A 14,676-nucleotide genomic window follows, 5' to 3' on the forward strand; every position below is an offset into this window, starting at 1 on the left:
AGCAGTGCTTCGCTGAATCTACCTCCAGATCGGAATCGCGACCCTCAATCGTCAGTTTCTTAAGAATGGAACTTTCAAGACATATTATTGGAGTGCAATTAATATATGGTCTGGGATTCTCACAGAACGTTAAGAGACAAAAATGATATATTAAGGTCATAAAAAAGACCCCGGAGTCATCCGGATTGCTTTTTTTTCAGTTTTGAAATAATCATATAGTCATCATGGGATAAAGGACAAGACGTCCTAGTTCATGTTATACCTTTAAACGAGCAATTCTTGTATATACGTGTATATATATATATATATATATAATCTGACTCTCGGAAACCGGTCCAACGATTTTCATAAAATTTAGTATACAGGGGATTTCGAGGGCGATAAATCGATCTAGCTAAGATTTATTTTCAGAAAATGTTGTTTTATTCGTTTTTCAATAATCAACTTTATCGATAGTCAACTTTATGACTCTTCCTGACATCTATTGGCGAATAATAATACTATTTTTACTGCTTTAAAGACACAACAAGACGGCGTTATAAAAAAAAACGAGCAAAGCTCGGTCATCATCAAGTGGTATGAATTAGGTACCAAACTCATTTAATTAATGCTTTCCACGATGAAAAAATATCCGCGCGGTGTTATTTCTTCATTAGTAAAAATGAAACCCTAATTTTTTTTATTTGCGTAATAACTATAGAATTGAGAGATAGATCTCAAAACTCAAGGTGGGTAGCAGCATTCATGTAATGCGATGTCTTTGCACTTCGGTAACCATATAACACGAGGTTCAACTGTCTAAGCAATAAAATAAGTGTAAATCAATTATACACCTGTTTTTTTTTTTAGATTTGGTAATTTTCTACTTTTCATGCTTAGTACTTTTAAAGCCAAACGTCCCATGTAACTTTAAAAACATTACAACCCAACATCTCTATCTCGTAGCATTCACAGTACACAAGTAGCTATCTCTTTATTTTCCGTTTTGAAGACGTCGTGGCCTGCGGTATAAGACGTCTGGAGTATTCATATCTATGCTTACTTAACAAATGTTCACGAATGACTTCCACGGTGAAAGAATAAAATCGTGTAATAAAACTTACTGGTGGTAGGGCGTCTTGTGAGCTCAGACGGATAGATAGCACCAACCTACCTACCACCCTGCCTATTTCTGCAGTGAAACAGTAATGCCTTTCGGTTTGAAAGATGGAGCAGCCGTGGTGTTGAAAAACTGAGACTTACAACAACACATGTTTCAAGGTGGGTAGCGGCATTAACGTGGTCGGTGTCGTGTCTGGCACCGGCCTTATTTAACAATCATTGTTCATAAAGTGGCAACATTTTTATTTTATTATACATAGGATAAAAAAAATTTTTACATTACAACACTGTTCATTACCACGCAGCCGTTTCATTTTGAACTCCCAGATCCAAGATTTAATAAAATTAAAGTTAAGCCGAAACATGGTCCTTCGAGCCGGATTTGAACCAGTCGGTGTCTATGGGTTCTGGTGGCCACTTAACACCAGGTGGGCCGTGAGCTTCATCCACCCATCTTAGCAATAAAAAAGCTACTGGCTGTCAGCTGGCATTATAATCCTCAAGAATGCATATCTGGCACATTTCTGTGAGGATCTTCTGATCCCTCACTGTTCCTAAGTTTACTAAAATATAGCCCATTTTGCTACTCAGCGTGCACATACCTCTAATTTTGCACTATTCTGGAAAATAGTCAATGCCTTATGTGTAAGTTGTGCGAAACATGAACTGAGTGTGGCTATCTTCTGCCGAGCTCCAAATACGACTTCTGGCTCTTCTGCTTCCAACTCTACTGCAAATATGAGAAACATAAATTTGAATTGATATCGTTTTTCGTGTGATGTAAAGCAATATTGCACTTTCTTCGGATTTCACAAATCATAGCATTAACTAATTTTATAAGTTAATCTCACATTTATTGTATTAATTTATTATTTCTTATACACAAAAAAATTTTTGAACTTATGAAATTATGCAATTAATGAATTTCGTACATTAAAAGTATGTAGTTTTAATTATGTATGGGAATATTTCCTAGAACATGCTCATGACCCACCAAATGTCAAGAGGTTACTTAGCCCATAGAAACTAACAATGGAAATACCCCCATCCTCTTTGAGACATGAGTTCCAAGACTTAGCTTTACAGTGTAATGGCTACACTGCCCTTAAAACTAAAACAGATTACTGTTTCACTGCAAAAATAGGCAGTAGTGGCAGCTGTGCAACTCACAAGATGCCCTACCACCAGTTTTTTTATTTATTTCTTAGATGGGTGGATGAGCTTACAGCCCACCAGGTTTTAAGTGGTTACTGGAGCCCATAGACATTTACAACGTAAATGCACCACACTCCTTGAGATATAAGTTCTATGGTCTCAGCATAGTTACAACGGCTGCCACACCCTTCAAACCGAAATGCATTACTGTATCACGGCAGAAATAAGCAGGGTGGTGGTACCTACCCGTGCAGACTCACAAGGTCCTACCACCAATAATAACGCAAATTATAATTTTGCATGTTTGATTTTACAGTATTTCACTTCTGATGTTTCAGTTACTTTACAATTTTCGTAGTCACAAACGACTGTAGAAGAAAATGCTGGATATGGAGAAGTTAAAGCTTACAAAACAAAAAACTGTGGATAGTTATAGCAGACAGTCAAATGCCAATTTATAGGTTATGGGATGGTATGGGTTGATGGCATTTACAATAGAAAAGTCTCAATTAAGTCTGCTCGAACGCCACTTTTTATATATTAATGGTACTAGAAGAAAAACTTTCTCGACAGTGCCAACTAATAGCCAAGTTTCAGCATATTCAGACAAGTGGAATAGTAATAAAGTACATTCAGACAAGCATACAATAAAAAAATCTTTTTTTTTTGTTTGATATCAGTAGCTACCAAAACATTCAAACGTCTATATAATATAGTATCACAATTTTTGAAGTCACCTTTATAAAATGTTATACAGTTTTCAAGAGTTGTAACTTTAAATTTATTTCAAATTATGTACAATTTTGTGTCAATAATTAGACGCAGGTCTCAGCTGATTTTACAAAGATAGCTAGCTACTGTGTTGTCATTAGGTATGCTTTTTTATAAACATAACTTGTCAATATTGTTGAATTTTTATTATGTTGTCCGATAACTTTAAAATAAGTATTAGGAGGCTGATATTTTTTTAAATACATGTAGGCTCTTTATTCAAAATTGATTAAAAAAGCTGGAATATCGGTTTATTTCATTATGATTAAATGAAAAACAAAGAATACCTCGTTCTGAATTGACGGTCCTATAAAATATTTGGGGTAAAACATCAGAAGTTTACTGTCTAATATGAATTCTTAAAATGCGTATAAGTTGTACTCACCCAAAGAAGTGTCCAATTCGACACACGCTTTATCAAATTCCTTTTCTAAAATATCTAACCACCGAAAACCTACTCCGGTGGTCGCCATTTTTACGGTAATGTTTTGACTTTTGACTTTGACATACAATGTATGAATGTGACAGTAGATTTTTTATGGCCAACAACTCCAAGGCCTTAAATTATTTATTTTAAAAACCACACAGACACTCAATGTTTACGTAATATGAAATGGTACTAGAAATTCTACGCATTTCGGCTTAAATACTTAACAAATTATTAAATAAATACTTCAATTAAACACTTAATGCAAAAAACCTTCATGAGTCATGAAGTTCTTATTTGACGCATTAGGTACGTAAGTATTTGTCGATGTCGATCAAGCTCAAAATTTCAGTTTTACTAGGAGTCTTGGCAAACAAAAGATACACCGCGGTCACAGCAATCGTTTTTTTTTCTTTTTCGTTCGGTCTATAACAACCATGGAGTTAATAAGTACAATACTAACTCTATGATAACCCCCCAGTCTTGTTGCCACTATTTCGATATTTTTTCTATTGTTTAGATGGGTGGACGAGCTCACAGCCCACCTGGAGTTAAGTGGTTACTGGAGCCCATAGACATCTACAACGTAAATGCGCCACCCACCTTGAGATATAAGTTCTAAGGTCTCGAGTTTAGTTCCAACGGCTACCCCACCCTTCAAGCCGAAACGCATTACTGCTTCACGGCAGAAATTGGCAGGGTGGTGGTACCTACCCAACTTTACAACTTATTAATCTATAAAAAAAAGGGTGGTACCTGTTCGAAAATGTCTGCCAATCGGAAATTTCATACATATTAAGTATGTTTGTATGTATATATGTGTATATATATGCTAGTTAAGTTCCATCGTGCGTCGATAATGGTAGTTTTCCAGTATCTTCAGTCGGCGTCGATGCGCCACTTAGATAAAGCGGCACGACACGAGAACCCTCTCATCGTGGCCGCCGGTAACTACATTCCCGATCCTGCGGACAGAATGGAAAGCAGTCGACGTCGCCCAAAACACGTCATCTCGATCCTGCTGATCCACTAACGGTGCTTTTAGGTACTTCAAGCACCGGTCACCGTTCTCGTCGAACCCGTCGCTTGCGACGAAGGGCTCGACGAGTAAATTAACTCTCAGACACAGCCCACTGAGTTTCTCGCCGGATCTTCTCAGTGGGTCGCGTTTCCGATCCGGTGGTAGATTCTGCGAAGCACGGCTCTTGCTAGGGTTCGTGTTAGCAACGTCATCAGGTTTGAGCCCCGTGAGCTCACCTACAAACGTTAGGGTTACGCTGAAATAGCCTCTCAAGGCTCTCAGCTTAGGTAGAAAAAAAAAAAAAGGTAGTTTTTCAATTACAGCACAAGAGCGCATTATGCGGCATAATGCTCAACGTTGAATGTTCCAACTACAGCAACGCTTCGCACAATCGAGCACTCTCAAAAATACTGCTCTCGCGTGATGCGTGCAATCGATACCGACTCAGTGACAAAAAATTGACAAGTGTTTTTTCTTTAAGTTGGAATTGATCGAAATTTTGTTTATATTATCGTTAGTAATATTATTTAATGTTGAAAAAAATTGTAAGGCTTTCGTTTCTTCGTAGTTTCTTAGAAATAATCAATGTATAGTGAGGGGTAGATCTCAGGGGTATTTAAAACTATGGGTTAGTCACCAATATCGAATTTCGAATTTTAATCTTCCTTTATCACAAACAATTTTCAATTTTAAACAATAATTACATTTAGACGCGGGCGCACGTTATTCGCACTCAAAACGGAAGCGCCCGGAACATAGATTATACACTGTTACAAGATTGACATAGATACTAACTATGTATAGCGAGCGGGCATACGGCCGCGAGAGTGACGTACCGGTCGGTTTGCTACATACTCCTCCTCTAGTCCTGGAGGACGCCCTCGCTCCTGGACTAGCATCTTATTACTACTGGGCTGAGGGACAGGCGCAAGACCAACCATACCACCAGCTGCGGGAGAAAGACGTGGAGCTTCAGCACATGGTTCAGCATGCCGTGTCGTCATATGCCCTGGAACTCGAGAATCTGTTTTAACATTATTTGGGGGACGACCACGTTTCTTTTTAGGCATCACCGGCCGCGGAAGAGCATCACTCTGATTCTCACGGTATAGAGTGAGATCGTTCACATGATATTTCCCTAAAACTTCATCAGGTTTGTCAACATGCGCGACGTGGTAAGTAGTAGGGCTGACCTTTTTAACGATGCGATACGGACCATCGCGTTTTGGAACAAACTTAGAAGTAAGGCCTTTAGCGCTCTTACTGAGGACGTGTGATTTGATGTGAACCATGTCACCTTCGTTGAATGTTTCAATGGGCCGTCTCGAACGATCAGCATACCCTTTAGCTTTATCTTGAAGCGTCTCTACACGTTCGCGCACCGCTGAAAAGGAGTTAACAAATTTCCTGAGATAGGGAGTTATTTGGGGAACAAAGTTATCTTTGTCTAGAACAGCACGAAGGTCATGGGTGACTTCTGTGGGGGACCTCATCTCTCTGCCAAATGACAAGTAAGCAGGTGACATACCTGTGGTGCGACATTTAGCGTTATTAAGAGCGAACCGAATCACTGGTAACATGTTTGGCCAGGAAGTGTGGTCACATTCCACGAGTTGTGCTAATGAAGTCTTAAGATCTCTGTTTTTACGTTCGGCGGGGTTTGCTTCTGGGTGATAGAGAGGGATAAGGTTTTGCTTTATCCCCAGGATGGACATGCATTGACGCATGACTGCCGAAATAAATTGTACGCCATTATCAGAAACTAGTCGGCGTGGAAGACCAAACCTCATAAAATACTCCTCTATGAGGACATGTGCACACGCCTCAGCAGTAGCTTCCTTCAATGGGAAAAGTTCTGTCCACCTCGTAGCAGTATCTTCTATAAGCAAGATCCAACGCTCCCCCTGTTTTCCAGGTGGCAACGGGCCGAAAAGATCAACTGCCAAGACCTCGTTGCGCTGGTTCATCACCGGCGTCTGCAATAGACCTGGAGGCTTGGTATTAGCAGCCTTATAGCGTTGACAATGGATACATGCCTTTACATAGTCGGTTATGATTCTTCTCATTCCTGTGAAGTAGAACAGACGTGAGACTTGTTGGTAAGTCCGGTCAATTCCTGCATGTCCAGCGGTAGGGGCATCGTGAAGCTCTTTGAGAATGTCGGTCACTTGATGGGCAGGAATGACTAATTGTGGGGCCTCGGCATCAGAATCCGGATTAAGTCGATATAAAACACCCTGTTCCATTAGAAATCCTCTTTCTGACCATCTTTTAGCAGCAAGTTCATCCACTCCTTCCAGTTCTGTGACGATCTTCTGTATTTCCGGATCAGTCAACTGGTCTTGACGTAACTGGGTAGGTGACTTGGTGGGCAGGTCGCAAATGACAGAACAGATGCCGCAGTTATTTTGTGTTTCGTTGGAACAGATCGGTCTACTTAACGTGTCAGCGACAACGTTAGCTTTTCCTGGGGTGTACTCGAATCTGATGTCAAATTCTTGGAGTTTAAGCGCCCAACGGACCAACCTACCAGCAGGAGACTTTAAAGAAAGCAACCAACGCAAGGGTTGGTGGTCACTGCCTATAATAATTGGTTGGCCGTCGAGGTATGGCCTGAAACGCTCCACGGCCCAGACTACAGCAAGCGCTTCCCGTTCTGTAGTAGAGTAGTTGCGCTCCGCTGCGGTGAGTAGGCGGCTAGCATACTCGATAGGCCTTTCGTCCTTGCCTTCCCCTTGAGCTAAAACTGCGCCAAGTGCATAGTTGCTCGCGTCGGTACGCAGTACTAAGGGTTGTTTAAAATTCGCTTGAACAAGTACGGGCGCCGTGGTCAGCAGACGCTTCAATTCTTTGAATGCCTGTGTTTGTTCAGGTCCCCAGATCCATGTGTAATTCTTCTTGGTCAGTCGAGTAAGCGGTTCTGCTATCTTTGAAAAGTTTGGAATAAACTTCCTGAACCAAGAGCATGTTTGGAGAAAAGTTCTTAAATGTTTTAGGTTAGATGGTTCCAGCATATTAAGGACAGCACTGACCTTCTCAGGGTCAGGAGACACACCGTCTGGAGTGATGACGTGGCCCAGATAACGGACCCTTTCTTTGGCAAAAGTGCACTTCTCTCTGTTTACGTGAAGTTTAAATTCAGACAAACGACTAAAAACAGCTTCCAGATCTTGTAGGTGTTGCTGGAATCCTTCTGAAATAATTAACAAATCGTCTAGATAAGCAAGTACTGTAACATCCTTCAAAGCAGCACAGGAGCGTAGACGATCAATAAGCCTTTGGAAAGTCGCCGGCGCATTCTTCAAGCCGAACGGCATTCTTTTAAAACGGTAAGTGCCTAGGGGGCAGACAAAAGCTGTTTTGTCTCTGTCTGCTTCTCGGACCATAACTTGCCAATATGAAGAACGAAGGTCTATTGTGGTCATGTAACAGTTCTTCTTCGTACTCTGGAGAAGATCATCAATGCGTGGGAGTGGGTAAGTATCCGATTTGGTTACTTCATTTAAGCGCCTGTAATCCACGCAGAATCTTACATTACCATTGGACTTCGGTATCATCAATGCAGGAGAGCACCAGGCGGATTCGCACTCTTCAATAATGTCATCTGCCAGCATCTTCTCTATTTCATTCTTCATCGTCTCCTTCTTGGAAGGGTTAAGGCGATAGGGCGGCACAGCTATCGGGGGGTGATCTCCGGTGTCTATGCAATGTTCTATGAATGGTGTCGGACCTCCCCCTGCTGTAAAAATACTTTCATGCCGAATAAGGAACTCAGATAATGCTTGGCGCTCAGCTGATTGCAAGTGCATGCCTTCATCATCCCGAAGCATGTTAGTAGAAGCTATGCACACACCAGGAGACATAGGTTCAAAAAGTAATTTATAATGCACCTTAGCATCAGTACTAAAATACCATTCATGACGATGAAAATCAATAATAACTTTGGCAGCATTAATAAAATCAATACCCAGTAAAGTTTCATTATCATTAGAATCAGGGAAGATTATAAATGGAATATCAATCACTATGTGTTCTAACCTCACTGGTAATATGGTTGTCAATACATCCATATTCCGAACATGCCCATCAGCAAGTTTGACTCGCCTAGTGGAGGAAGTAAGAGGGTGACCCTTATGCAGAAGGAGAGCATACAGCGTGTGACCAGCAATACAATGCTTAGCTGCTGTATCTATAAGTGCAGTACCCTGTTTACCGAGAACTTGAATTTTGAAAATAGGCCGTAAATGCAAATACCTATCATCACTCTCACGGTCGTACACGGACGCTACAACACTTCCCTCAAATGTACAATAATTAAAATTCAAACAATTATCAATTTCCACACATTCGTTAATTTTTTCAAAATTACACTTACTGCCTTTTGTGTCACAGTCATGGTTAGTTGAAAATTTTAAATTATTACAATTTGGTTCAATTATTTGATTATAAGGTAAAAATGAGTTCTTACATTTAGGTCTAGTTCCCTGGTTATAACAAATATTTAAATTTTTACACTTTGTCCGAACATCCTGATTATATAAAACATGAGAATCACAAAAGGTTGGCATCTCATTATTACTAGTGCAATTACAGTTAATATTCTTTGACACAGAATCATTACAGGCATGAAAATAAGATTTTCTGGAAGTAGGGCCTCTGTTAATGGTAGCATAATTAATATTTGCATCCCGGTTACAAAAATTTTGACATTCAAAATTACTCAGAAAATTATTTTTGTCATGCTGCTTAACATCATACATTGCATTCTGAACAGGTAAATTAGAACTAATTGTGTTAGTATTATTAACATTACACTGAACACTATAAAACGCATTATTGTCATTTTGCACACCCTCGGAAAAGTTAGATTGACTTTGCTCACCTCGGTTGTTTAACTTACGGCACTGTTCCCGTGCATGTCCAAACCGTTTGCAGTAGGAGCACACTGGACGCTGTTTCTTCGTGGTCACGAATTGCTCTGCAGAACCTGGCACAGCAGCGGCAGGCGTGGCAACGGTAGGCTGGGCGACAGCGACAGGCACAGCGGTGGCGGGCACGACGGCCGCGGCGGAGTTTGGAAAGCGCGCGCGCGGCGCCGGGGCACTCGCACGAGCGGCGCACGGTTCAGGCCGACTCGCAGCCTGGGCCGGCTGGGCACGGATCGAACGCACACCACTAGTGGACGACACTGGTCTCGATTGAGTCTCCTCTATCGAATCTTCTATATTCCGAGCATGGTTTAATAATGAATTGAAAGATGTGATTTCTTCACGGCGCAATCTTGTGCGTATTCTATTATGAAGCAACCCGTATATCATATCAAGTTGTACTTTTTCAGTAATATCATCCCGCGGTAGCTTTGCCATAAGCGCACGAATACGAGCAACAAACTTGTCTGTGTTTTCGTTATCCTGCGGGGAAGCAAATATTTCCAAATATATTCTATGTGGTGGAAGGCGGGTGCCATATGTATATATTAAATTTTCTTTGGCTTCGTTCCAAGTGGAGATGTGATGCTTTAATCCTAGCCACCACGTAGCTGCGTCAGCAGACAAAAGCATGGCTAGGCCTCGTATGATGTTAGCGTCAGATACTTGAACGCATTCTGTATAGCTTTCCATTGCATCTATAAAGGCCTCAACAGATTCACCAGGTGTACCGCTGAAAGAAGCTCTGCAACGCGCCAAGGTACCATCTACGTTCACTGGGGGCATCGGCGAAGGTGCCGGAGTCGACGATCTTTGTTCCATCACGTACGACATAATGTTCTTAAATGTTTCGGCCTGCGAACGTTGCAGCGAGGCCATCAACGCTGAAACATCATCCAAGTTGAACGTAGAATTGTTGCTACGTGATTCGGCGTGGAGGCGATCATGGGGGCTGTCATGCTCCTCGTGATTTTCGTTGGCATTTGCATCTGCAGCAGGAATAACATCGTCTTCGCGACGTTGCTGGCGATCTTGATTTCTAGTTAAAGGCATTCTTTACAATTAAGCACCAACAGCATACAATAGTTAGCAAATTTTTCACAAAAGCGTGCGCGCCATTTTGTTAGTCCAAGCAAGAAAAAAATTAGGAAACGTTGGGCAGCCAGATATAGTGAGGGGTAGATCTCAGGGGTATTTAAAACTATGGGTTAGTCACCAATATCGAATTTCGAATTTTAATCTTCCTTTATCACAAACAATTTTCAATTTTAAACAATAATTACATTTAGACGCGGGCGCACGTTATTCGCACTCAAAACGGAAGCGCCCGGAACATAGATTATACACTGTTACAAGATTGACATAGATACTAACTATGTATAGCGAGCGGGCATACGGCCGCGAGAGTGGCGTACCGGTCGGTTTGCTACAAATGTTAATTAAAACTGTGCTAACTTAGCGCACTCTGCTGATGCATTTTAAAACTAATTCACGTTCCAATTAAGCTTCAGCATAATTCGGCATTGTGCGTCACTGAGTCGCATTATGCTCTGTAATTGGAAAACTACCAAGTACTCGTTCGCTACATGTTGTAGCCCCGTGAACTGTCATAAACTTGACAAAATACCACTGAAGTAGGAAACCTATACTATAAAGGTCTATGCAGAATACAGATAGTACACTCTCTTCAAACCTGTCAAAACTGGCATTGTTCTATTAATATTAAAAACGCGCGCAAGTACCACCAGCCTGGCTATTTTTGCCGCGAAGCTGTCCTGCGTGCCGGTTTTAAGACTTGGCCAGCCCTTACACTGCACAACTTAGACTTAGACATGTCCACTAAGTTTCTCGCCGGATCTTCTCAGTGGGTCGCGTTTCCGATCCGATGGTAGATTCTGCGAAGCACTGCTCTTGCTAGGGCCAGTGTTAGCAACACCTTCTGGTGTGAGCCTCAAGAGCTTACCTACACGTTAGGGTAACGCTGATATCGCTCAATAGCTCTCAATAACCTCGCTATCAGCATAGGTAGGGGGGAAAAAACGTAGACATAGTGTCTGAAAGTGCCCCAATATACTTTAAGACACGATGTCTACGTTTTTTTGACACTCATGATGTCCTTTGGTTTCGGTACCCATTTAATCCCAGGTGGGCTATTGAGCTTGTCCACCCATCTACAAAATACATAAAAAAATCGTGCAATATACGGCCGAGTGTCTTTTAGGTTGGCTTCTAAACGTATCTTCATTTGTTCAATTCAGTATCAACATTATTTAAACAAAATATGTTTGGTGTTTTAATCCTGTAAAGTGGAGACAACTTGTGAGGGCCCTATGTACCAGGGGGGTAGTCTAGGACTACAACAAGAACAACAATCCTGTAAATTCATGGTTCTCGTTTTCTTATTTTGTCTTATTCTTAATATTTTAAAGGTAGGTACCTACATTACCACTACAAAATCATAATTTTTATTTTAATGAATATTCATTACTGCGCAGACTTTAATCAAGCCATTCAAGCCATGACAAGTACAGGGATAAGGTTTGAAATTAATATACAATTTTCACTCCCGTTACCTTCGAAAGTGTTGCAGCATAATTTTAGCGAAATAACAATGTTGCTATTTTATTCATGTACATTTTACCCGTTTTGTAACGTTTTCTTTATTACTTTTGAAACCCAATATTATAAATAATATTCACTTAATAGTAAATCTTAAATAAAACAAAAGTATTTTTATCTGTACAATAAACGATAGAAATCAATTTACATTTACAAGCTTAAATCTAAATTACTTCCATACTTCTCCAAACTACTGCCATAAATCTTGGTCTTAATTTTAAGAAAATCAATACATTATCTGTTGTGTGTATCTTGAAAAGTTTTTTGGTACACAATAACTGACAACACATTAACAAGACGTGGTTTGATTCATATAAAATTACATATACTTAAAAATAGGTAGTTTTTCGAAAATATATTTTATTATTCTTATAAAACGTAAATCTTCTAGTGATTTTTAACATACTTTCAAATATCTAATCAGCTTACAAATAAAAAGGGTAACATATATTTTAGACTGTCATCAGTCAGTCTCCTGGTTACTACGGTTTGCACAGTGTACAAAAAGAATTTCTATTGCAGAACGATCATTAATAACCATTACCTCAACACGAATAGAAAAAGTTATTCATTTGTTAACCTAATAATTATATAGGCAGTTATAGTTTTACATTCAGATTTCGTGAACCACCAATCTAGAACAGAACCAGTTGGAGCCTAAGTTTAACTATGTCGAAGTCTAAAAAATTTTAATTTCGTTCGTATTGCAATTAAATACCAATTAAATAACACAAATTAAATACTCCCCAATCCGGCTTGTAGTAAACTGAAAAAGTCGTATGTAGACCCCTATATACGACTTTTTCATTCTTGTGAAGAATTTGTCTGTTTAAGATCTACTTCTCTATTAATCTAATTCTAGACTATAATTTTTAGATCTATTATTTTAAGGATAAGGATTCTACAAAGAAGGCATGTCCATAAGCAAATCCCAAAATAATTTCAAAAATCGCAATGCTTAACATAAATCTTTTGCCTCTAATGTCGAGATTTTGTATTTACTTAAAAAATTAATATTTTTTTACATTTATTTTGAGATGGCGGTATTTCTACACTTTCGTATTCTAATAAAATCTTATTTACTTAAATAGAGTAGAAAAGGGAAATTGTACACAAACAAAAATAACAGAAAAAAACGAACAATATTAAAATTGAAGAAATTACTTTAAGTTGACTAGCTATAAAAGGTATGTAATTATAACACAAATTTTATTAAATATCATTCAACTTTGAAGTTAACTATTTTCACTGCATGTATTACGAATACGATTCAACAAACTTTCGAAGGACCGATATAATTTATAAACTATACAAAGGTAATAATCACACGGTCCACATGGCGCTGTTATGATCAAAACAAGAAACCAAAATGTGGATACTGCCGCCCTTTTCGCTGACATGAAGCTTATATGGTATTAAAAGGAATTTTTCTACGTTTCAATCTCAAGAAATAATTAGAAATAAAGAAAGAAGTTTAATTATAATTCTGACAAGATAACATAACCGTGGATAACAATAATGTCTGTGGGCTCCGCTAAGCACTTGGCACACGTGGACCTCAAGCTAAAGTTAAATATTTAAGCTAAAAATAGAATTAAAAAACCCGGCAGTGAATAAAAAACAGTCAATTATTCCCGAATACGTACTATGTCTAATATTATACAAGAAAGATTAAGAACATTATGTTAATCAAATTTTCATTGCGATAGGCAGCGGTTTGCATGTGCCCCTTGCATTGCTGACGGTCATGTGGGACGGTAAACAAAACTATAGACTAGAGGTTAACACCCCAAGAAAAATTCGTTTGAAAATCATTTTTTGTAAAAACGTATCTTTAACTGTTTAAATGGGATAACTAAGTAAATATTAAAAAATAAATTATTATATATTAAAAAACAAAATGTTGAGGAAAAGGAAAATTAATTAAAAACAAGTCTAAATCAAAACGTGAATAACCGTCACACACCATAAGATATTTTTTTTCTATGGAGTAAACAAAATTGAACATTAACTTCAATTTCAATAGAGGTACAAACTACAATCCTGTACGGACGCGGCACTTAGTGAGAACCCTATTCCCGGTGTTTATATATTCGTTAATAAATGCGCATCTAGATGCAACTGTACTGATACTATTTATTCATCTATGGACCACCTCTAAATATCATTAAGAAGTTCCCGGAACCGTTTAAGAAATCGCGAGAATGCTGCCGTCCAGATTATAACATCAGGTTCACGTCAAAATTATAATGTATAACAGTTGTCTAATTCTTTAAGCCGAAAGAAATTACATACTGCTTTCCAGAAGAAATTGATGGGGTTGCTATGACACATGCTTCAAATGAGCTGCGAAAAATGCGCGGCAAGCGACGGCTTGGCCGTGCCTTCGTGATTGACATCGACTATGGCGTGAAACTGAACATTCCCTAATGTTAATTTAGGTGTTCCACAATTTTAGAAATACTATTGAATTTTCAGTTGTGGCTATTATTAATCTCCCATTGAATTCCGTTTACCGTCAAAATAATTACTACTACGCTATATTATTTAAAGTTATGGCAATATGATGAAGTGGCTTTGAAAGATACATTCCTTGCCTATTTTGAAACGTAGCCGCATAAAAACGTAGGTATTGCCACCTTAGCAGAGTTCTC

The 14,676-nt window shown here is 39.1% G+C and overlaps 1 protein-coding gene across 3 annotated transcripts in view; it reads right to left on the reverse strand.

The window, feature by feature from the left end:
- Window positions 1-3,561, reverse strand: part of LOC101738845 (Golgi-associated PDZ and coiled-coil motif-containing protein) — a 60,114-nt gene extending 56,553 nt beyond the window's left edge. For 2 of the 3 annotated variants that reach the window (XM_062675019.1, XM_038018762.2), the window contains exons 1-2: window positions 3,413-3,561; window positions 1,704-1,831 (exon numbers count right to left, since the gene is read on the reverse strand). In XM_062675019.1, coding sequence (XP_062531003.1) covers window positions 1,704-1,831; window positions 3,413-3,500 — 216 coding nt within the window. In that variant the 5' untranslated portion in view covers window positions 3,501-3,561. The remainder of the gene's footprint in view (window positions 1-1,703; window positions 1,832-3,412) is intronic. The other variant, XM_038018763.2, reaches the window with a different exon arrangement.
- Window positions 3,562-14,676: the final 11,115 nt, after the last annotated feature.

The sequence above is a fragment of the Bombyx mori genome, chromosome 22 (genome assembly GCF_030269925.1).
Source record: "Bombyx mori chromosome 22, ASM3026992v2".
Classification (NCBI taxonomy): Eukaryota; Metazoa; Arthropoda; class Insecta; order Lepidoptera; family Bombycidae; genus Bombyx; species Bombyx mori.